The sequence below is a fragment of the Halichoerus grypus genome, chromosome 7, assembly GCF_964656455.1.
Source record: "Halichoerus grypus chromosome 7, mHalGry1.hap1.1, whole genome shotgun sequence".
In the NCBI taxonomy this organism is placed as follows: domain Eukaryota; kingdom Metazoa; phylum Chordata; class Mammalia; order Carnivora; family Phocidae; genus Halichoerus; species Halichoerus grypus.
Window position 1 is genome coordinate 38,383,424 of NC_135718.1, and position 24,585 is coordinate 38,408,008.

Here is a 24,585-nt window from a genome sequence, read left to right on the forward strand (position 1 = left end):
CCCAGAAATGGTTAACTGCCAGCTCCAGGCTGCCTCCAGCCCAGCCCTAATTGGCCTGATCTCAAGCTGCTGGCCGTGCTGGAGCCTCAGCGGCTCCAGGCCAGGCTGGAGCCGCACGGAGTGGCAGGGGCATTCTTCCAAGGTAATGATTAAGCTAAGCGTCTGGCAAGGGCATAGGCAGCAGAGCCGGGAAGGTGAGCCCTATCCACACCTCAGCCAGGCTGTGGTGGCCAAGACTGGTTTGGAAGGCAGGGCCCCAGGGCACGGGGGCCCAGAGCCGACAGCCACAGCCTCCCCCTGCACACACGGGCATCCAGGAGCATCTCAGGCCGGAGCCTCTGCTGCCTGCCCTACTGGGACTCTGCCCTCAACCCTGGCATCATGAAGCTGCAAATGTTCTGGACTGGTCTGGAATACACCTGCCGGCTCCTGGGCATCACCACGGCTGCAGGTAAGACCCCGCCTCCCAGCTGCAGTCCCCGATGCACTGGGCACAGCAGACAAGGCTGTTCAAGGGGTGGGGGCCAGCCGGCTGGGGACAGATGGACACATCTGGCCACATCTGCCCTCACTTTTCTTCCCAATGCTTCCAGAAACACTGCTCTGCAGGGCAGCGGCAGGTGCAGTGGGATGAGCCTGGGTGAGGGCACCTGGTGCTGAATCTCCCCTTGGCAAGCCACCACCCATGTGACCTTGGGAGCCCTCAGTGTCCTCATCTGGAAAATGAGTAGAGAGGGTCTGCCTTACCTCCTTGAGGGCTGTCATGACGTGGAAGTGAGAGCCGAAGCTGAAGGTATGAAAGACCAGGCAAATGTGAGAATTGGATGCCTCGCTGTTTAGCTACGAAGATGGCCAACAGAGCTCATCATGTTTTACCCAAACCACAGCTCCATTTCAAGGGACGAGAATTCCCAGCACTTGGGACAGGCCGAGCTCTAGCACTGGACAGGGAGGTCCCGGGCTTCCCTTGGCTCACTCTCACCCCATGAACAGAAAGTCCTGTAGAAAACCAGGCCCCCTCCCTGTGATCTGACCGCAAGAACACACCGTGGGTCTGGCGTAGAGGTGGTTCCCTGTGCTGGGCTCCTCTCCCTCACCCGCCTGATCACAGGGCTGCTCGACCCTCAGACAGAGAGAAGCAAAGCAGCCACGATCCTGAGTTCTGCCTGCTCCCTTCCCCAGTGCAGACTCCAACCTTTAGCCCTCCACGCTCTCCACATGGTCAGGGTTGTTGAGCCTGTGTGAGAGATCACAGCTCTCAGCTCTAGGCTCCACTGTCCCTTGGGAACAAGGAAGAGACATACATTGCTCGCCAAGTCCTTCCTTGCCACTGGACAACATCCAGTATGAGTCTTGGCAACTAGGAAATGTCCCCCAGCTTGGACTCCAGCCATGCTGGTTCCAGCCCCCTCCCTGTCATTTGCTGATGTGTGACCTTGGGAGAGCCACCCAGCCCCTCTAGGATGGCACTTTCTGATCGGGACCTGCTGGCCAGGTGTTTTGGAGGATCGAAGATGCACAAACTGAGCAAAGCTCAGTGGAACTGAAGGCATAAACCTCTTGGGAGAAGCCCGCATGACCTGTTCAGAGCTCGGTAGGGAGGCTGGCCGGCGGAGTCTTCTAGTTTTAGGTCCTCAGCACAAGAAGTCAGCTGTGGGGGAAGATCTAATGACACTCCTCCTGTTGCAAGATGGAGCACCTGAGCCCAAATAGGGGCAGCGACCTTGCCCAAGGTCACACTGCAGATCAGAGGAACAGCCAGTCTGGAGCCCAGGTGCCTCAACTTTTGAAAAGGCCAGGACTCTGGCCAAGGAACTCCCTGCTTCCCAGAGTAGGAAACCCCACCCAGTGGACACCAGGAAGGGCCTGGAATTGCTCTGCTGAGGGCCCTGAGTAAAGGGGTTGATGGGGGAGCCTGTTCCAGCTTCCACCAGAAGCACCTTGTCACCTACATGTAAGGCAATGACTGCCAAGGCCCACAACTTCCCATCCTGGGGAGAGGAAGGTAAACCTGAATAGGGTTTCTGTGTCTGGGGTCCAAGTCCTGGTCTACCCCTGTTGATCTTGAGCCCACCCTGCTTTCCTCTGGCCCTCGGTTTCCAGATAGGCAAAATGTACCCTTCTCAGCTATCAGATAACTTGGTGATAGTTCCTGCCGCTACATTCTGCCCAGAGCTGAGGTCTGCCTCCTGTCAGGGAGCTGTTTGAAGAGATATCTATTTTTCTAATAGCTTAGCAAAAGACAGTTTAAAAGTCTGATTTATCTCAGCCAGTGGAAGGGTCTGCAGCCATACACGCGCATGCACACGCGTGCAAACACACACACACACACGCACACTGTTCCTCTTAACCACAACTCTTATCTCTGTGTGGAGGGCCGCTGTTAATGCTGAAGATGGGCCTTCCGCCTGGTTTTGATATAGGATCCAGGCTAAAAATAGGCTATGAGTTGCCTTTTAATGGCCAGGCTTTCCAGTAATCTTGTTGGAGCTTTCTAGAGTGCTGGGAGCAAGTGGGAAGCTAGAGAGAGGGGCTTCGGTGCTCTTGGGCAAATCTCAAGTTTCTTCCAGCATCACTAAACTCCTGGCCTGTTTCCAGTGTTTCAGATTTGCAAATTCCTTATTCCCTTAAGCCTCTTGTTGTTGAAATATCTGTTGAGAAGTCCGGGCCTCATTTACAGTAGCATTGCTACTAGAAGGGAAGTAAGACTTGATACAGAGGCTGTTATTTCACAGAAACCCCAAGAGACCTAAGGTAGCCCCTGGTCCTTCTATGAGAAGTGTAGGTTCTCCAGAAGCTAGGAAAAGCATGTGGCCCAAGGTTGCTCAGAGCGTCACCTTCAGAGACCAGGCAGCTGCCAATCCAGCAGCCTCTTCCCTGGATCCCCTTCTCCTCTGTAGATGGGATCTGGGACTACTAGAGGTTCTAAGGGTGCCAGACCCCAGGAGACTCCACCAGAATGGCAAGGCCCAGTGGCGATGGCCTGGCTGGCTGAGTTCATCTCTTCTTCACCTCCCAGCCACTCTGGATGAAGCTTCATCAGGATGTCCAGTGGTCCCACAGGCCAGTGCTGCCCCACTCCCATGCCCAGCCCCACACCACCAGTGGGCACACCACCAATGGGCACTGGCCACCATTGCCACTGCTAAATAGGGGTAGACAGGCCACAAGCAGACAGCACCCAGCTGAAGTGTTTCTAAAATTAGAAAATTCTCTCCCATGAGACATTTTTTTTATGACTTTGAGCCAGTCATAAGTTTTCCAGATCATCACAGAGCTTCTCCCCAACATTTGTCTTACACTTGGTTAGCTTCACTCATTTGCATCACCTCCCTGGCATGGAAGGCTCTGTGTGTGTGTGTGTGTGTGTGTGTGTGTGTGCGCATGCACTGGTGTCCCTCCTGCTGAGATGTGGCTCCAGGAGTCACCTGAAGAAGCAAACACAACTGGGGAACTGCACACAGATTGTGAGCACTCCACACCTTCCCGTACAGATGCCAGACACCTACTGGTCTAAACCTCAAAGCAGGTTCTCACTGTGTCCACATAAAGGCAGGGCCATGACATCCTGAGTTAGAGACTCAGGCCCCAGAGGATGCTCGGCCCTGTGATTTATTGTCACTACAAACCAACCATCAGAAAAGGGAAGCTGGGAAGTGGGTTTTACTGACATGAGAGCACAGACAGGCATCTGTCTCACAGGACTGGTCCCCATCCTTGTTCTTGGAGAGCAGGATTGGCTTCCCTTTGACCTTCCACAATTCTCTTAATCGCTGAGGGAGAATCTCCATGCGCTTCCTCACCACTCCTCAGCCCCAGCCCCAAGTCTGTGGGGAAGAGAATGGAAAGAGCCCACTGGTTCGGCCCTTTGTTGAGACCCCCGCAACTTTCCTCAGAGCAAGGAGGCTCAAGATTGAGGCTTCTCACTGCCAACACTTGAGGGCTTTCTTCACTCTTCCAGTTCTACCCTGGGGTAACAGCTGATAAGGAACATTATTTGAGTATTTACTGTGAGCCAAGCTCTGTGCTACATGATTTAAATGTAGTATTTCCTTTCACCCTCATAACTACCCGGTGAAGCATCATCATGCTCATCGTCACCGCCACTGTATGTGGGGGGAAACTGAGGCTTGGTGAAACAACTTGCTCAGGATTCCACAACCAGGAAGCAAAGAGGCAAGATTCTAACTGAGACCTTTCTCTTAATCAGTGTGTCCTCCACCTAAATCAGGCTAAAGGACATGTCTTTCTATGGCTTGGCAACCCCAAGATGGAGGATACAAAACACAGAGAGGGTACCAAAGAGGTTTGTCTGAGGCCATACCATACACAGGCTCAGGCAGTTGGGGTCATGGTGAGGTTGGGCACAGTGACACCAAAGTATAGTAAGCATGACCAAACGCTTCCTAAATCTAAAGACTCTGATATTTGATCCAGATGCTCATTTTCTCTCTCTGAATAATTGCCGTGTAGACTTTGACTGGCACTACCATAACCATCCAGCCAAATCCACTCCTGGACCTCATCAGAGGACAGACAAATCTGCTCCCATTTCCAGAGGGAGCTATCACAGCAGGACCCTCCATTTATGGGTCCGGAGATGCGTAACTGACAACAGTAAGAGAAAGTCCTAATCTTGCTAAAGCCCCATCAGTGTCTATGAGGGCCAAATGCTGATCTTAGACCTATTTTACCAACGAGGAAACTGAAGCTCAGAATGTCCAGGTAGCTTGGCACGGGTCGCACAGCCACTAGACAGCTGGTCTGGTATCGGAGGTCCAGTCTGCCCACTCACAGGGCAGTGATGCAGTGGCACATCCAGGGGCTGGCAGCATACTGCTCCAAAGAGAAGGGCACCACACGGCCCACAAGGAAATGGGCTGGCATTGAGACAAGGCCATTTTGAATGAGCCCCGTGTGTCAGGCTAATGTGCTCTTTCTCACAAATCAATGATTTTAGATCAACCTGGAATCACTTAGGGGTTTTGTTTTGTTCCAGGTTTTTGACCCATTAACCTCTTCTCTACATAAAGGACAGAGCCACTTTCCCAACAGCTCCACTGCTTGCCAATACTCAGTTCAAAATGGAGATTTGGCTTATAAATATAGCCTTAAGACAAAAGAAGCATTTAAACCCAGATGTTCTCATTACTTTTTAAAGAGTGCTAAAGAGTACAGCAAATGCATAGTTTGACCTTAGCCCTATCAAAGCCTTCAAAAAAAAAAAAAAAAAAGACTAAACTAATGCTTCTGAGACAACCATCTTGGGCCCTCCATGCTAATTTCCATCCTTCTTAAATGTGGATCCCCGTGACCATCTCCTGCCATCTAAGGAAGCTTCATGCACTTAAACATGTCCACAAGTGGATTTATTACCCAAGCAAGACCACATTGTTTTCAGATCCTCCAAATGGATGTTGACTGTTTTTCTTTTCTGATCTGATTGTCCTAATGAGTAGATGAAATATCCCTACCTCTGTTCCACACTTTTACCACTGAAAGATCATAGGATCTGGTTCAAACACTTCTTCTTTACTTCCTTATGCTTGTATCTTCCTTAGATTTAGAGCAAGGAATCTGTAACTCCATTTAGGACTCATTTATTCAGCAAATATTTGCTGAGTTCCCACTTTGTGCAATGTAGACACATAGATTAGGATAGTGTGACCCCTCCCTGAGAGAAGCACATGGTCTGACCAAGGAAACAAGCCAAAAATTACACATTCTAGCACGACGCTCTGCAGTGTAGAGTTTGGAGGGGTGAGTTTGTGTCCTCCTCTACTAATTACTAGGTGTGTGACCTTAGGCATGTTACCTAACCACTTTAAACCTCAGTTTTTTTACCTGTGAAATGGGGATAATGAGTGTATCTACCTTCTGGGGTTGTGAGCATTCAACAAAACAATGACTAAAGCAGAAAGCTGCCTGGCACATAGATTCTCAGTCAGTGCTGGTTAATTTTTAGAGGAATGTGTAGAACCCAGGGACTGTATAGCATGAGTGATGGGCTCTTCCTATGAGATGGAAAAAGAAGGAAGACCAGAGGAAAGGAACATGGCAATCTATGACCCTTGAAACTGCAAAGTGAGGAAGGAGTTAGAATGTGAAGTCTTCTACTGAGTAACCTTTGCCTTCACAATTTGAGGTTGGGTCATTAGGATCAGCCCACAGGAAACTGGTTATTTCTATACTACATGTAGTGACCAAATCAGAAGGAAGATGGTAGCCTCAGTTTTTTTATGGGCTGACAATTCTCTTAAAATTGTTCTTAGTTCTGAACAACCATCTGAAGAGGGCTATTATCCAAAAAGGATTGTTCTTATATACAAGTGGCAGATGCTGAGGAGAGAGAGCCTTCCGTAGGCTCCCCCTGAACCTTCCTAGATTACAGAGGCCAGGAGAAGGTCTGATGAAGAAACATGGGTTATGTGGCATGGATGGAGAGGACCCAGAGATATGGTCATTTTTTCTGGCACCAGGAAAGCTGTCATGCGGAAGGGTGAGCAGATGCATTCTTTTTGAATGTGAGAAAGAATAAGAAGCAAATACCGGGGCACCTGGGTGGCTCAGTCAGTTAAGCGGCTGCCTTCGGCTCAGGTCATGATCCCAGGGTCCTGGGATCGAGCCCCACATCGGGCTCCCAGCTCAGCAGAGAGCCTGCTTCTCCCTTTCCCTCTGCTTGCCGCTCGACCTACTTGTGCTCTCTATCTCTCTGTCAAATAAATAAATAAAAAATATCTTTAAAAAAAAAAAGAAGCAAATACCTTGGGCAAATACTTTGACTAAAATTAAGACCTAGAAGAAATCTCCCCTGTAAGTCCTTACAAGAAAGATGCTATTCTGTGTTAGAGGCAATATCCTCAACAGTATCAGTGAACCCTGCAGGGCTATAAATGATATCATCACCAAAAAGTAGCATATCGGCATACCATCTCTGCTACAGAAACTTTCCTGAAGTCTGAAAAGGAAGGGATACTTTTCAACTCATTCTCTAGAACTAGCATTGCTCTAATACCAAGACCAGATGAAAGCAATAAGGAAATTACAGACATATATCCCTCAAAACACAGATGTAAAAGTCCAAAGAATGTTTTAGCAAATCAAAAAAATAAATGTCAAGGGGATAGTATATCATAAACAAGTGAAACATTAAGGTTGCTTTAATATTTGAAAATCAATTAATATAACTGACCTTGTTAATGAACTAAAAAAAAACTTATATTATTATAAAAATAGGTACAGAGAAGGCATTTGACAAAATTCAACATTATTTCATGACAAAAACTATCATCAAACTGGAAAGAGAAGAAAACTTTCTCAGCCTATAAAGAGCATCTGCCAAAAAACCCTACAGCTACTTACAAGTAAAAGATCAAATGTTCTCCTAAATTAGTAACAAGACAAGGATGTCCACTATCACCATTTCTAGCCAGCATTGTATTAAAGATTCTAACCAGCATAATAAGACAAGAGAAAGAAATAAAATGCATACAGATCAGCAAGGAAGAAGAAAAACTTGTTATTCACAGATGACATGGTCATCTATGGAAAATCTGATGGAATCTACCAGAAAAGCTACTAGAACTAATAAAGGGTTTAGTAAGTTGCAGAAGACAAAATCAATATACAACAAACAATCATATTTCTATATTCTAGCAACAAAAAATTAGAAAATGAAAAAATTTAAATATAATTTATAATAGCATCAAAAATATGAAATACTTGGGGATAAATCTGACCCCAAAACTGTAAATAAAAACCTGTACACTGGAAACTAAAAAAAAAAAAAAAAATGCTGAGAGGTAGTAAAAAGGCCTAAATAAATGGAGAAATATATCCTGCTCATGGTCAAAAGACTCAACAATGTTTAGATGTCAATTCTTCCCAAAACTGCTGTACAGTTTAAATGCAATCCCAGTCAAAATCCCAACAGAGTTTTTTCTAAAACTTGAAATTTAATTTCCATGTGAAATTAAAATTCACATGGAAATGCAAAGGTCCTAATATAACCAAAACAATTTTGTAATCAAAGAGCAAAGGACATTAACACCACCTGATTTTAACACTTATTGTAAGCCTACAGAAACCAAGACGATACAGTATTGACACAAAGAAAGACAAGTAGATTAATGGAACAGAATAGAGTCCAGAAATAGACCTATACATATATAAACAACAGACTTTTAACAAAAGTACAGAGACAATTTAGTGTAGAAAGAATAACTTTCAACAAATGGTACTGAACAATATCCATTTACCAAAAGATGAATGTCTATCTATACCTTGTACCATACACAAAAAAGACTAAAATGGATTATAGACCTAAATGTGAAACCTAAATGATAAAACTTTTATTTTTTTTCTAAAGATTTTATTTATCTATTTGAGAGAGAGAGAGAGAGAGAAAGAGAGAGACACAGAGTTGGGGGAAAGAGCAGAGGGAGAGGGACGAGCAGATTCTGTGCAGAACCTGGAGCCCAACATGGGGCTCAATCCCAAGATCCTGAGATCATGACCTGAGCCTAAATCAAGAGTCGGACACTTAACCAACTGAGCCACCCAGGCACGATCGTAAAACTACAAACAGGTTTATCCTGTTACCTAAAAGTAATGATAACTTTTGTAATGAGTTAGGCAGATATTTCTTACTTACAATATCAAAAGTTCAATCCAATAAAAGAACAAAATGATAAATTGCATGCCATCAAAATTAAAAACTTCACCTTTTGAAATATAATGTTAAGAGAATGAAAAAACAAGTTAACAAAGATATATGATGGCAGATAAGCCCATGAAAAGATGTTCCACATCATCAGTCATGAAGGAAATGCAAATCAAAAGTAAAATGAGATACTACTACATAAAATTAGAATGGCTTAAAATAAAGAGACTCACCATACTGAGTGCTGAATGTTGGCAAGGATGGGGAACTCTCATACACAACTGATGTTGATGTAAAATGGTGCACTCACTTTGGGAACGATTTGGCAGTTTCTTAAAAAATTAAACATATACCTACCACATGATCCAACCATTCCACACCTAGCTATTTATACCCAAGAGAAAAGAAAGCAAACATCCATACAAAAATTGTTCATGAATGTTCATAGCATCTTTATTTGTAATAGCCAGAAGCTAGAGAAAACCCGAATGCCCATCAACAGATGAGTTATAAACTACTGAAGGCATATCCATACTACTTAGCAATAGAAAGGCGTAACTACTGATACATGCTACCACGTGGATAAACCTCAAAATAATTATACTGAATGAAAGTAGACAGCCAAAAAAGAGCACCTACTGTATGATTCCATTTTTATAAACTTCTAGAAGATTTAAACTAATCTCTGGTGACAGAAAGCGGATCAATGGTTGTCTGGGGGTGGACGGAAGTGTGGGAAGGTAGTATTACAAGGAAACAAGGACCATTCTGCTTTCTGTGTCCCTCATGTTCTGGCAGGTTGGCTCAGGCAGATGTGAATGATAATGGCAGAGGCAGGAGAGAGCAGGCCCTATTCAGGAACCCATTTCATATCTTTGCTTGCATGACACCTGATAACATCCTCTTGCCCAAAGCAAGTCACATTGCTGAGCTCAGATTCAAGGGGTGGGGAAACAGACTTCACTTTAGTGTGGGGGACTGCAAAGTCACATAACAAAAAGTGTAGACACAGACAGGGGCATTATTGCAATCTCCCACAAAGCCTTCTACAAGGCCAATTAAAATAGACCTCCTTGCTGGTCAACTTTGGTCTATAACTCATGTTTAGAGAATCAAGTTTAGAGAATCCAAATTGGTGCACTCTCTTGCCTTCAGGAAATTCTCCCCACACAGGCTTGTGGGAGGTGTGAGGGGTACTGAGGGCCATGCTATACTCTAAAATCTCTTCTACTTGAATATCTAGAATTTTCTACTATAAAATCTTAGCCTTTTCTCACACTGTCTCTGAACCCTGGCTCATATGTATCAGCTGAACACCTCTCAACATATAGGTAAAACTTCCTGCCATGCTTAGACTCTGCCACAGCTTCTCCCGACCTAAGAAACCTACAGCTACTACCTTCTTATCTCAATGGATTCTTAGCAACTGGCTCCAACATCTTCATGTTCTTAGAAATGGTACAAATCTAGCTTTTACCTCTATAACTAGCCATGACCCTTTTAGAACCTAAACCATCCCCAGCCATTGTCATCAGCTGGTACTTCCTTACCTGAGACATCTTTACAGACCCTAAGACCAGTAGGAGACACACCATACTTGAGGCTGAAGAGGACCAATAATTGTAACAGGGTGAGTTATGAGGCTGGGATGTGGCCGCCAGGATAGCCCCTCAGCAGTCAGCACCACGGACAGGCCACATCCCCTGGAGCACATGGGCCCCAAGCCCTTGGCATCCCTAGCAGGTTGCACAGAGGACAGGACACAAGAGATGTTGAAGTGGATGGGGTTTGGGACTATTGATATCCCAGTCAGGCCTGCAGAAGGGACCTAAGACAGGAAAATCAATGAACAACCATCGGTGTATAGAGGAGAGCTCTTTAGCCACCATAAAAATGTGTATTAATGGAAGGAAAGGATGAGAATAAACCCTCTCCTCCCCCTTGAGAGTGTTTGCCTCTCTCAGGCAGGAACAACCTTCCTCTCCTGATAATTCTATTAGCCATCATCTACATTTGCACAACCCTCGATAATTTACTAAGACTGAATGTTCACAGCCATTTATGCATGCTTTTATTATCCCCATTTTCCGGAAGAGGAAGCAGACGAGAGAGTGATGATTTGCTTGAGGAACCAGCACTCGGCTTTCCTGATCGAGCCTCACGTTCTCTCTGCTACAGCACAGCACTCTCGCAGTTTCCACCCACACTCTGAGACCAAAGCTTCAGGACGCCCAGGAGGATGCAGAGAAGGTGGTGCGCCACGGGGTCTCAGTCCAGCACCTCTGGCCCTGCTAACCTGAACTAGAACAAGCCACTCAGGAAGGCTACTCAGAAGAAAGCCCTGGCCCCTGGGAGAAGAAAATGCTGTGCTTCGGCCCAGACAGGGGGGACAGAGACTAGAGGGAAGGGGACAAGGTGAGGAGTCCAGGCTTGTCCACAAATGCTTGTGGAGGAAGGGCTGACTCTAACCGGCACCAAGTAAGCAGCCCCCCGGGGCGCTGTGCAGGAGTGGTGAGACAGAAGGGTGGGGTGGACTGCACCGGGGTGGGCTCCTAACGTGGTTCTGTGGGCCTGGGTCGAGGAGTAACAGGACCCTGAGGGACAGATAACAGGGAGGGACGGAAGGAGTCGACGGGCCGCTTCATGGTAGTATAAAAGTACTTACATTGCAGCTCTGCCCGGCACCCCTCCCACCTGCAGCGCAAAAACCAACACAGCTAGGAATCAAGGCTGTCCTTGGGGACAATTTTCTTCTTACGGAGAATTGATTATAATGAAGCCCTGATTCTGGGGACATGTCTGACATTCATTTCCACCGTCAAACTGTGAGCTCCTCTGTCTCCATGCCCAGCTCTGGGAAAAGGCCTCAGGGTCATTTGTGCGAGTGAATTGTTGATACCGGTTGCCCATGGCCCTGCGAGGGTGGAGTATCAGAGCTACCAGCCAGGCTAGCTGGTACGGAGGAAGGAGGACCAGAAGGACAGACCAGATTCCACGAGTAGTTTAGAGGCTCCCAAACCCTGGGCCAAGAACATCTCCAGATGCCAGGGCGGGAGGCACTCATTCTCGTGATCACAAAGGGGCCAATGCTACCCACTGCATGGCCCTGGGAGTGAACGCCTCCTTACATGGAGGTTCAGCGCCTCTTTAAATTTGGGGTGTCCCTCTCTAAATTTAGGGTGAGCACCTTCTTGAGCTTAGAGTGAGCACCTCTTAAATTTTGTGCCCAGGTGCCCTGCTCACCTCTCCCTCGTCCAGTCTCTGCCAGATGCCATAACTTCTCTGTGTCTTATAGACAGCCCTGCCTAACTCTGGAAACCTGGCAGAGTTCCTAGGGCCAATTCCACAAAGCCTATTCTCATCCATGGGGTCGACAGGAGGCCTCTGAGAGAGCAGGTGGTCTATCTGTGTAGTCCTGGGGAGGCAGACATGCAGGAGACAAGATGACCAAACCTCTTCTCACATACCAGTCCCATTTTTCACCTAACACTCCTCCTTCCAATTTAAGGCCACACATTATGCTCATTTCCTGGCTTCTGAAATACCCCAGTTCTGGAAACTAGTCCCCTGGAAAAACATTTAGGAAACTCCAGACCGTCAGTCAAACCATCTTGGAGTCCTGTATCTCTGTCACGTGGAACTCTGGTGCCTTCCAAAGTCAGCTTGTTCCCCCCACAGTTCAGTGAGAACAGCAGGCTAGGAGCTTCCATGGCAATGGCCATGGAACTTACTCTCCTCCCTAGCACTTATCTCCCCAGAGGTCTCCTGAGCTTCTGAACATCACACCAGTTGCCATGACTCTGCGGTTGTCCGGGGTGAGTACTGGATGCAGTTCACAAAATTCTCCTGCATTAGAGGGTCTCAATTTTTGCTTTCCTCACTTTTTCCACTGGGAATCTTTGTGAAATGAATCTGTAGAGGGAGCTGCTTTAGATGAGGCAGAGCCTCACCGATCCTGCATGAAATCCTAAGATAGGATACTGCCAATAGGATTCTACAGCCCAAAAGAAGTCCCCAGACACCACCCCAGTCCTAGGAGACTGCATCTCCCAGACTGTGCCTGAATTTAAGCAGGGGGGGAGGTGCTGCAGGACCTAGGAGCCCACTAGTTGGCTTTCTGACAACCAAGCTGGCGACCAGTGAGAAGGGCCAGAGGCCCAAGGGGCTTTGGGGGCACGCTCCCTGCTGAGAGTCAGAATATAGACCAGACCAGACACAGGAACTTCTGGGCCAAAAGTCTCAGGTAGTTAAGAGGATAGGATAAGCTGCTTTTCCAATTATCTGTGGCCTCATAATAAAACCACTCCAAACTTTAGTGACCTAAGGCTACATCAATTTTATTATGCTTGAAATGTTGCGGCTCAGGAATTCAGGCAGAGAACAGTAGAGACGGCTCATCTCAGCTGCATGAGGGCTGAGATCTCAGGTGGGGTGGCTGCCATGGCTCTTTGCTTCTGACTGTTGGTTTAGCTCATCCGTTCTTCTCCGCTTCGTACCTGCTGGGGCTGGGATGTCATCTAGAAGCTTCCTCACTGACACGTCTATGCCTGATGGAGACGGCTGAGCCAGCGGGGCGCTGACCATGAATCTCTCTTTCTCTCTCTTTGTCTTTCTCTTTCTCTAGCATTCTCTCTACATGGCTCACTTGGGCTTCCTCACACATGGTGGTCTCAGGAGCATCAGACTTCTTACAAGGGGGGTGGCTACCCCCAGAACAAGCATTTGAAGAGGGCTGGGTGGAAGGTTTTTGTGAATCAGCAGTGTAAGTCTGTATCTTTCTACTGGGCAAGCAGGTCACTAAGGCTAGCCCACATTCAAGGGGAGGGGAATTAGACTCCACCTCTTGATGAAAGGAGTTGCAAAGAGTTGGTGGGCAGCTTCCATCAAGTGCAGCCTACTGTAACAAAGAAACCCCAAATTGCATTGCTATAATTAGGGCCATCTCTCTCACCTAACAGTGTTAAGTACATGGGAGTCAATTCCCATTTTCTGCCAGAGAGCCCAGCAATTAGCTTACCAGGTCTGGTCTCTGGGAGTGTTGCTGCCCCAGGGATCAGCAGGAATATCTTCACAAGGAGACCATTCCTGGCTCACTTACCTTAGTCATGCAACTGGTGTGATGTTCAGAAGCCCAGGAGACCTCTGGGGAGATAACTGCTAGGGAGGAGAGTAAGTTCTCGAAGAAGCAGGTCTAATGCCCAGGTACTTGTCTGCACCCAGACTGTGGGGATGGGATTTTCCCCCAGCACCACAGGGCACAGCTTTCTCAGTGGACTTGGTTCCCTCGGAGGGGTAGGGGGAAGTTGCAAGGTGCAAAAAGACTGGAGGGTGCGGGCCCAGGAAGCCACACTTGTCACTGCCCCAGGGCAGAACCTGTGACCTTACCCGGGTTCAGGAACTGCACAGAGAAGCCCACAGAACCACGGCCGCAGCAGCCCCAGACTCTCATTCGTGCTGCTCCATGCTCCCAGCCTCCCCTTGCCTTCCTTGTCTGTGGAGCTGTCCTCGGTTCCCGGACAGAATGGAGCTGCACTCAGCCTGCAGGCAGGGTGCTGGGACCTCTTCCCACCCTCCACAGCTCTTCACTTCCGGGGTGCACGACCGTCGGCCCAAGCTCCAGCGCATAGTTCCTTCACAGAGCCTTGCTTTGCCCAGGCCCGGCACACGGGATGTGCCATAAACGAGGGTGCAGGCTCATCGCTGGGGACTTTGGCCCTGGCCTACCAGAACTCTGGGGTTGCTGGGCGGAACTGCCCTGGGCAAGGAGATTGGGCTGTGACGACTTCTGACATTCAGAAGAGAACTCTGCTCCGCCTGAGGGCCCCTCGCCAGAGGCCTCGGGTGAGGGGCGGATGGACAGTCACCACACTCACCCGCAGCTTAGGCACCAGGCAGGTCCCTGAGCGAGTGAGATGGTCGTTTCCTGATTCTTCCTGTGGCAGACATTACAAAAATCCATTCTCAGCTGGTCCACTGCCCATTGCAACAAGGGTCTCATCCATGTGACACCCCTCCATACACATAAACCCCCAGGAAATGTCCTCCCCACCAGCACCATTCCCACCAGAGTCCTTCCTCTGTTTCCTGGGGCTCCCAGAAGTCAGTCCTGCTTCTGGCTTCCCTCTGCCCTTTCCCACCAGAATGCTGTGGGCAAGGTGCTGCACCTCCAGGGGCCTGGCTGGGATGTTTCCATAAATAACATGCGGTGGATGATCCCACCTTTAGGGATGCGGTGCAGACTACACAAGATGCGGGGGGTGGGGGGGACGGGGCAGGGGGCTAGTGCAGCGTGCGGCACGTGCTGGGACTTCCTTGAGAGGCAGCTGGGCTGGCACACCCAGGGGGCTTCCAAACCCAGACGCCTTCTGGTCCCACGCTTCCGCCTTCCACTACCCTGAAAAAAAAAAAAAAAACCAGTCTGCAATGGCAAGGCAGGCCCTTCTCTGTGCCTGGGGAGCCTCCTCGTCGGAGCCCTCAGGCAGAACCAACCCTCCCCTCCTGAGCTCCTGTGCCTACTAGCACCCTCGTATTAAGCAGGTGAGCAAGGTCACCTGGGCACACCTTCAGGAGCCACGACCAGAACTCTGCTTCAGGCCAGGCCAACTGAAGGAACCAGTGGCTACCAGTGTGCTGGGAGATGGGGAGGCCTGGAGCACCCGGAGCATGGTCGCCACCTCCTATCTGCCGCTTTAACTCAGCCAAATATCACCAAAGCCTCTTACCCTGTAGCCCGAGGTCAGGTCGCTCTCTACATGCCAGTCTGAACTTGTCACTCAGCCTCCCCAAAACACTCAAGGCCCTCCCTGCCCATCCTGTGGAGGCTGATATTTCAAGACCCACTCTCAGGCCTCTGCCCACAAGGATGGCCCAGCACCCCCTTCTGGGCTAAGTGCTTACCCATGGTTACCAAGGGAAGAACACACAAAATGGGGATTCCAACCCAGCTCTCTCTCTTCTCTGCTGTTTCATCGATTTGTTTTTTTAACTGCAAACCAGGGCTGCCACTACAGCATTCCGAGAATGCCCCTTTGACTATAGACCTTTTGTTTCCATCAAAAAGCATCAGAATAACTCTCCACATGCCAAACAAATCAGGGAAAAGGTCTGGGTTCCCGAGACCCTTTCCTGCCACCTGCTGGTCACTCACCGCAAGGCCATGCAAATCTCCAAAGACTGCCCACGGGAACGTGAGCAAGGGACTGAGCACCTCTGAGGTGCTCGGCATCAGTCAGCTGATTGAATCCCTATAACCATTATGTGCAAGAGGGATAAGGAGGAATCTGAGGCTCAGAGAGACTGAGTGACTCAGCTATTAACTGGCAGGTGTGAGACTGAAATGCTGGAATGACCTAGGTTGGCAGGTTGGTTTTGCCTATGTTCTCTGTGCCTCAGTTTGCCCTCTGTAAAATGAGGATAACATAATACTTTCACCTAGGACTGTTGTGATGATTTAAAAAGTTAATAGATGCTAAGTGCTGAGAACAGGACAGGATACAGAGTGAAAACTAAATAGGTGAGCATTTGCCTAAATAATACTAGCACCCTTGTATTAAACAGGGTGGAGACAGCCATGGCAATGAGGGTCTCATCCATGTGACACCCCCCATATGCATGAACCCCCCAGGAAATGTCCTCCCCACCAGCACCATTCCCACCAGAGTGGAGATAGCCAGGAGCCAGTAAGTCTGGAAAGCTGGGTCCAAGACAATATTCACCCTGGACAAACGGAAGGTCAGGTGCTTGAGCACAAATACCAACTGTGAAGAATGGGTAAGGAGGATGAAGCCGATCAGCTTCTTGTGTCAGAGCAAACCCTCAGGGGCTTAACCAGCACTGGGTCCAAAGCAAGGAGCCAGGATTGTGTGATACAGCCACCAAACAAGCAAGTGAAAACGGGGTCACAGAAACAGCTAGAACAGTGATCTGGGCAAGGGAACAGGGGTTGGGGAGGTCCCACCCACGGCCAAGCACTGAACCCAGACACACGGCACATACGGGTATGGCCTGCAGGACAGTGAGGGCCCTTGAAGCCATGACATGTGGAGGACAGCTGTGGAGCAGAGGGGCTGGTGACCTGTGAGCATGAGCTCTCTGTGGGGGCATGAGGCGTGGCGGCACCACCAATGTGGGCAGAGAAGGAAAGGCATCTGTGCTCTGGGGACTGGAGTAAAAGACCTCTGGGGTTCTGCCTGAAACCTCTCTGGTTTCCAGAGACCAATCCAGAAGGCTCCCTGCTCTCTTGCATTTTCCCAGCCACCAATCCCTGTGCCACTTGGAGAAGAGCCTATCCTAGCTCTCAGTCCCCAGGGAGAAGGCTCACTCCGAAGCCAGAGAACCTTCCACAGGGCCGCCATGTGGCTGGAGCACCTGGGCCCACTCTTCCCTCTCCTCTTCCCCTCTTAGTGTTGATCGGCGTGGGCACTGAGACCTTCCTCCAGGGGCAGTTCAAAAGCCTGGCTTTCTATCTGCTGTGAGTATGTGCGCATGTACCCTTCCCTGCCTGCATGTTCTGCTTTGGCTCACCCCGAGTCTGTCAGACTAACACAGAGCAGCCCCCACCCCTTTCCCATGCTAACTCCATCACATCCCTCAGGTGGAAGAAGTAGAGGGGGCTTCTAGGATATTCTCTGGTTTGGGTAGGGCTTTGGTCAGATCACCCCATAAATCAATTATCCTTCCATCCATCCACCTACACACCCATCCTCCCATCCATCCATCCATTCATCCGTCTGTCTGTCTGTCCACCCATCCAGCCCGCCAGCCAGCCAGCTACCATCCAGCCAGCCAGCCATCTATCCACCCATCTATCTTTTCAATCATCTCTTTGTTCAGCAAACATGAACTGAGCTCTTGTTTTAGAGAGAGAGGAATCAGCTCCAAACACTATGTATTTGAGCCCTTCTACATGCCAAGCACAGAAAAACGATTTATTTACATTGTGTCCTTTAACTCTGACAGCACCGGAGAAGGGCATACTGTCCTAGTTTTTCAGATTAGAAGATTCAGAGGGAGTGAGCAGCTCAGCCCAACAAACTCACGAGCAGCAGGGCCCAGACTCAGGCCTGGGTCCGTCTAGTTCCCTAGCCTCTGTCCTCTCTTCCCTGCCAACTGCCTCACAAATGCCTGCCGGCGGGAAGGACACTGCTGTGCAGTGGTGGCCTGATGAAGGAGGACAGCCTGGGGTCCCAGTTGGCTCTGACAACAGGCTTCTCAGCAGCCCCATCCTGAGGGACATAGGGCACTTGTGCTTTGTCCCGTGGGGTCACCAAGCCGCCTCCTCCCCGTCCACATCCACCCTCACCCCTGCCTCGATGCCCAGGGCAGCTCTTGGATTTGCTAGGTGGACCACACCCACCGTCTCCCATCCATCCTCCACCCGTCCAGCCCATTGCCACTCTGCCACGAAATTAGCCACCTAGAAACACAGGGCTGTTCCGGAACCTTCAGCCACTGCCACGGCCTCCAGACCCTATTCCTCTGCCATCTCCTGGTCTCCATTTTATTTCTTGTCACCCAACTTACACCTCAGGAGCTCCTGACTCTTTTTCAAACTCACCTACATCACCTCAACTCCAAGCCCTTGCTCATCCCGTTGAGCACCCAGGGTGACTTACCATCTACCTGGACATTCCCAAAGCCCGATATTCCTTCCTGGCATTCTGCTCTGGGAAACCTGCCCCGAGCCTGGGGCCCCCTCTGCCTGGAAGTGACTTCTCTTTGCTCTGAACTTGCTCCATGTCTTACTGAGCCTGTCCCCGGCCGCCGCACCGGCCGCCGCGCCCTGTCTCCCTGGAATCCAGAAGCCAGCCTGGCCTTCCTCCTCTCCTCCTCTCCCTACCAAGCTTACCCACAAACCTCACTTCAAGTAAGAGGTAGGTGTGATTGTCCTCCTGTAACAGGTCAGGTCCATAGCCAGTTAATGCAAACCGCGTTCTGCCCAGAACCCTGCCCCTTCCTGACTGCTCTGTCCCTCTCCCCAGGGGAAAGCAGGCCCCTCTGGTCACTCGGTCGTCCGGTCTAGAAGACATGATTTCCAGCCTCACGTCCCCCCAGCCCTCACTGTGAGCTGGTTTATGTTCTCCCTGTGCACTGCTCCACAGCCGTCTGGGATGGGAGCCCCTGATTGCCCGCCCATCCCTCCTGCACTCATCCCCACTCATTCCTCAAAGGCCATCGCAACGCCTCCCTCCTCCCCGTCTGCCGCCCTCCCTCACACACACGTGGTCTCCCCTGCAGATCAAAGACTCCTGCCTCCTTGTACCCACACTCAGGACGTTGGTCGATTGTAGCACACCCCTGTGTCACTGTCACTCCCTCCCCTGTGTCCCCGAGACCCGGCAGGGGCCGAGGCTCAGAGCAGGCTCCCATAGGCACTGAGCTATCGTGGGCTTTCTCCTTGTTCTTCTCCACTTCTCTGTGCACCAGCTTCCTCCCCATCTTTCTCCTTCCCGCAGGGCCCCTCGCCGCCTTCCTCACGCTCGCCCACAGACAGCAGCCACACCATTGGCTGAAGGGTCTGCGTGGCTGGTGTGGCACCCCGGGCAGAGGCTTGGTTTGTGGGATCCTGCTACCAGATCCAAGCTCTGGGCTTGGATTTGCTGCCCCACCTGAGTGACCAGACTTTCCTGGCCTCAAGAGGCACAGCCTCCACAGCACCAGATGGGACACCTGGCGAGTCACTCTACTGCCCAAGCCTCAGTTTCCTCCTTGTCCCCCATCCCAGGATCTAGAAAAAGGCAATGGCCCTTGTTTTACAAAGCACACATGCTGGTGTGCTTGTTAGGAACCTAGGCTCTGGAGTCTAAGGGCTGGGTTCAAATCTTGTGCCTGTAATTACTGTCAGTTTACAGATGAGGACGCTGATGCACAGGAAGGTCAAGCCCCTTGCCTATAGGCACACAGCTGATCAGTAGCAGGGGCAATGCCCAGGTCCCTGAGGAAACTGTGGCCCCAAGCCACCTTCTCCTGTGAGGTAGTATCTCCTTTCACTCGTTCATTCACTCCAGTGGTGTCCATGGAGCACTTAACAATAAGCCATTCCCAGAGTGTGCCTGGGCTGCAGGGAAGAATTAGGGAGGGAACTGACGAAGGGAGTTCACAGACTAGTAGCTGAGGGACCACAGTAAAACGGGGAGAAGCAAGAGGTCACCAGACAGACAAAAGGAGGAAAGAGGAGTCCTTCCAAGAGGGGCTAGCTTGTGCAAAGGCCCTGTAGCTTCCTGTGTAGACAGAGGACTAGGGATGTTCATGTAAGGCTTTAAAGGCATGCTAAGAAATTTCAATTTTATAGGCCAGTAGGACCCTCCAATAAGATATATAAGTTCCATTCCTGAAGATTCTGATATATAAAGTCTGAGGCTGACCCAGGAATTTATGATTTCACATCTTTCCCAGAAGATTCTGGTTGGAAGTTCCCTGGACCACACTTGGAACATGAGGAGCTTTTGAAACAATGTGGATTGGGAAGACCACGGTCATATTCAGGTGTCAGAAGGAGCCTCAGGGCAGCCAGTGGGGATGGAGTGGAGGAACAGGAAAGGGAGAAGGGACGGCGGGGAGTTAGGGAGGCGGAAAAGGGGAGTCAAGTGCAGGGGTCAAGGGGACAGTGCCCAAACTCAGGTCATATAGGTGAGGCCAGAGACTGGACAGTGGGCAAAGAGGGAGAAGGAAAGGAGTCTGGAACAGATCCAGCCTTCAGGTTCGTACAACCAAGCAGCGCATGTCATGCTAGTGACAGTAGGAAGAATGACGGGCCTGCCAGTGGCCACACAGGCGCCCGGGTCAAGGCAGCCTCTCACCCATCTCTGGGCCCGGGCTCGCACCCCTCCACTGAGGCCCAACCGAGCATAGGCCCTGGCACGGAGGCAGCTCCTGGCAGATGCTGGCTGGGGGGCAGCATTAGGCCAGGGAACTCCTGGTCAGTCTGTTGGCTGTATGGCCAGGAGCCCCGGATGCTGTGGGAAAACAGGCTCTGGGAGAGCGAAGGGCAGATCAGATGTCTCCAGACCTCCCTTCCCTGTCTCCACCACAGGTTTATAGGAAGTGTCATCTCCGTGTGTGAAGGGGCCTACTTTGTGGCTCAGCTGCTGGCCGCCTGCTTCCAGTAAGTAGCCTCCAAAGCAGCCCTTCCACCACCTCCTAGCCCCAGACACCCCCAGATTCCTCCACCCGTGAAGCCACAGCCCACGTGATGCCCTGCTCCCAAAGCAGCTGTGGACGGGTTCCCTCCCCACCATGCAGCCAGCCCCTGCCCGGACACGGGCTCAGGTCCCCAGGGCTCAGTGGTCCCCTTTCTCTGCTCCCAACCAGGGGAGTGGAGGGAAGCATTCACGCAGGGTCCGTTCCCACCCAGAAGCCCCTGCAGAGTCCATCCCCACCTCCAAGAATAGCCCGTAGCTGCACCTGCCATCCAAGGCACCCATGGAGAGGTGAGGACCCTGTGGAGTAAGCAGAGCTAGATTTGAGAACTGGTTCTTTTTCCTGCTAGGACCCAGGCACAAGTCAGGGGCTGCAAGGATCTCGGGAAGCCACATGGCCATGGAGGCCCATACTTGCTGTCCAGCAGTGCTCAGTTCATAGAAGCTGTCATCAGTGTGGCCAACGGCTGTCCCTGGACCACAGCTCTCAGAACCTCAACAGTTGCATCTCTAGGTAGTCAGAGAAAGAGCCAGGCCTCATATTCAGCTGTCCCAGTACCTTGCAAGGCCATCAGCCCTGAGGCAACAGGCTTCCTCCTTTCTGATGAATGGCACTGTCAAGGGATCTTTGCAACTTCTCTGGGACGGGGAGGGAGGAGCCCTGAATCCAAAGGGGCATTTCACCCCCCTCTCTGGACTCCTTCCTCTCCCAGCCAGGGTCTGGTCACAAAACAATGTCCACCAGAGGGCACCAGTGAGCCATGGCCATGATGTGCGGGAGGAGGGCCGTGCTTGCGACCAGCGCGCGTCATCCTCCAGCCCCCTCCACTGCCCCCAAACTAGCCTGGACAGAGCCCTGCTCCAGACCAACTCACAGGATGAAGGAGATGGACCTAAAGGGAAGCCCTTTCCTCCTTTGAAACCCGGAGGCAACACCGCTGAGGAAACCTGCTGGGCATCAGGCCTCTGCCAGGCCCATGTGTGGTCCCTGCGGGCCAGTTTAAAAAGAAGCCCCTCTGGGCTGATGCCATCTTATGCCTAGGTGAGGCTCTGTGAGCAAGGTGGAGCTGGACTCCAGCCCGTTCACTCAGGTGGCCAGGCGGCTTGTGCAGTGCGCAGTCTACACAGCTGTCCCAGCCAGCTGTTTCCCATACTGCATGCCTTCTCCACTCCACTGGGAACCTCCCAATGGGCCCCTGAGTCTCCTATTCTCCTTCCCCCTGACTTTGCTGAATCCTGGTATCATTTAGCTCCCTTCACCCCTGACAGAAAGACAGGGCAAGGCAGCCTTTCAGAAAAATTATAGGCCCTGTGGAAGGACTCAGGCAAGACCCCGGACTGTGGAACCCATGGTAAGGACTCCAGCCCCTGGGGAGAGTTCAGCCAGAGGCGACTAAAGAGAAATGGGCACAGCAGGACCCCATCCCAGCCTCACACTTTCTGGGCCTTTCTGGGCTGTTCCCCGCTGCCTGCTAATCCTGGACTCCCTCCCGCCAGGTGTCGACCAGAGTCCCTGGCCTCCAGAGCAAGGGAGAAAGCCCGTTGGCTGGGCTGCTTCCAGAAGTTCCTGGCGTACATGCTGCTGTCTGTGGCCTGCTTTCTCCACCCTGTCCTGGTCTGGCACGTGACCATCCCAGGTAGGAGCTCCGGGAGTTAGTGGAGGCAGGGAGCCCCCACCACAGGCTCCTGGGCTCTGAGCAGGAGGGGCTGAATCCCCCCACACAGGCCTCAGTAACACGGGCTCCAGGGCCCCCCATGGCCCCACTGACTTCCCTGGCCTAGATCACAGGATGAGGAAGGGTCAGGCGTCCTTCACGCTGATCAAGTAGCAGGAATGTCCCTTCATGTAGGTCCAGAGGCTGCACCCACAAACGGAGACCCTTCCTCCAATGCCTATGTGTGTTCAGAGCCTTCAGAGGGTGTGAGATGGTCACTTCTCTGTGCAAACCCTTCCATGTCTCCCCAGTGCCTACCCATTCAGGTCCAAACTCCTCAGCCTGGTTTTGGAAGGCATGCCGTGATGGGACCCTCAAAGCCTCATCATCTTCCCCTCCACCTCATAGACCGTGCTAGTCAGCTAAAAGCCAGGACTCAGTGCTCCCACCCCTGGGTTTTGTCCACGACCTCCTTTGCTAGTAGCCTTCTCTTCCCCGCTGCCTAGCTGTGAAAACCATGTCCCTCCTCGTGACCCGCCCAAAATGCCGGGAAGCTGACTGCTCAGGGAGACAAAGCTGAAAGGCAGAGCCTCCTCTTCCTTCCTGTGGTTTCTTTTAGTGTACCTGTCATTGCATCTCAAGGCCACTCTGCACGGCCCTTGTTGGACTCCAGAGGACTCGGCATTGCCGAGGCCAGGGCGAGCTACCACCGCCCACTCCTTGGAGAGCGAGAGACGCCCAGAGGCTTCCTCTGGATAGGGCGGGTCTCCTGGCAGGAGACCCCAGAGCAGCAATCTCAGCCTGAGACAGAGGGACCTCTGGCCTGGAGACTGGGGGAAGAGGGGGCACCCAAGAGGGGGACCCATGCTAGGCCAGCCCCACCCAGTAGGATTTACACTTTCCCCCATGTTTCCTGGGGAGGCTGAGGAAGGAGCATCTCCCCACTTCTGGGAATGGAAGGAAGCCCAGTTCAGCAGTTGGAGCCCAGTATCCAAAATAGGGTGCAGGCCCCACTGCAGGCATTGCAGGTCCAGCCCAACATGTGGTCTTAACACGGAAGCCAAGCATGGCGGTGAGAGGCCAGGCAGGTGGCTCCAGGGTCAGCTGTCAACAGGCAGGGGGCCTCAGGCACAAGGCTCCCTGGCTAACAATCAGGGTGAGGGCCAGCACGACACTGGCCCCGCTGACATCCCTTAGCCAGACACCAGGCCTTCCCCTGAATCAGAAGTGGATGTGATGTGCAGGCTGGAGCCCAGAGGGCCTGAGCCTGCCACGGTGGCCCCTTTGGAACAGTGCGCTTGGACAGGGCTCTGTCCGGCTCCTCCCCAGCACACGTCCAGCATCCTGACCTCCCGCATCCCCTTCCAGGCTCCATGCTCATCATCACCGGCCTGGCCTACTTCCTGCTGAGCAAACGGAAGAAGAGCAAAGCCGACCCGGAGGTGCTGGCTCCCCCTGAGCGGTACACGCCCTCCAGCAGCGCCGTGAGCACCACCGGCTCTGGGGACACCGAGCAGACCTACACCTTCCACGGGGCCTTCAAGGAGGGCACTGGCTCCCTCTTCATCCACATGAAGAGCATCCTGAAGGGGACCAAGAAGCCCAATGCCCTCCAGTGCCCAGACACCCTGACGGAGCTGACTCTGGAGCCAGCCGACTCGCTGGTCAAGAAGAAGCAGGTGCACTTTGAAGACAGTATGGTCAGAATCATCCCGTCTCTCACTGAAGACCTGGATGATGGGGACAGCGAGCCAGAGGAGACCACGTCTGACACCACTCCCATCATCCCTTCCCCACAAGCCCCTATCTTCCTGTCTTCTCTCACGGACGCCAACCTATTCTGAGTTGCTCATTCCAGCCTGGGGGACACTCAGCAAGGGGTCTGCAGAGATTGACGGCCCTGCCTGGAGTTTCCTGATACCTGAGGGCCCCCCAGGGAGCTTGGGGTCTTCACAGGTTAGGGCTTCAAGGGGTGACCAGACGTCCCCATGGTAGCTAGGCTTCTGGAACCATCGAGTGGCATGGCAGATCCTGCAGAGGCCTGGAGGAAGGCACAAACGAAGCTCATGCTGCCTCAAGCCAACAGAGGTGCCTCCTTCCTGGACACGGAGTGGGGAAATCCTTGTGCTTT

General features: G+C 51.4%; 1 protein-coding gene across 1 annotated transcript; it reads left to right on the forward strand.

Moving 5' to 3' along the window:
- The first annotated feature begins 376 nt into the window (after window positions 1-376).
- On the forward strand, window positions 377-24,298 carry TMEM72 (transmembrane protein 72). Its single transcript, XM_078077429.1, has 5 exons — window positions 377-451; window positions 17,066-17,132; window positions 20,694-20,765; window positions 22,297-22,436; window positions 23,823-24,298. Exons 1-5 carry the CDS (start codon window positions 382-384, stop codon window positions 24,296-24,298), a joined length of 825 nt encoding a protein of 274 aa, XP_077933555.1. The 5' UTR covers window positions 377-381.
- Window positions 24,299-24,585: the final 287 nt, after the last annotated feature.

Excerpts from the sequence above, each read along its gene's own strand:
- TMEM72 (XM_078077429.1), top strand. The coding sequence starts at position 382 with ATGAAGCTGCAAATGTTCTGGACTGGTCTGGAATACACCTGCCGGCTC. Across the intron at positions 452-17,065 it reads GGGCATCACCACGGCTGCAG|TGTTGATCGGCGTGGGCACT; the intron begins GTAAGACCCCGC and ends TTCCCCTCTTAG. Across the intron at positions 20,766-22,296 it reads CTGCTGGCCGCCTGCTTCCA|GTGTCGACCAGAGTCCCTGG; the intron begins GTAAGTAGCCTC and ends CCCTCCCGCCAG.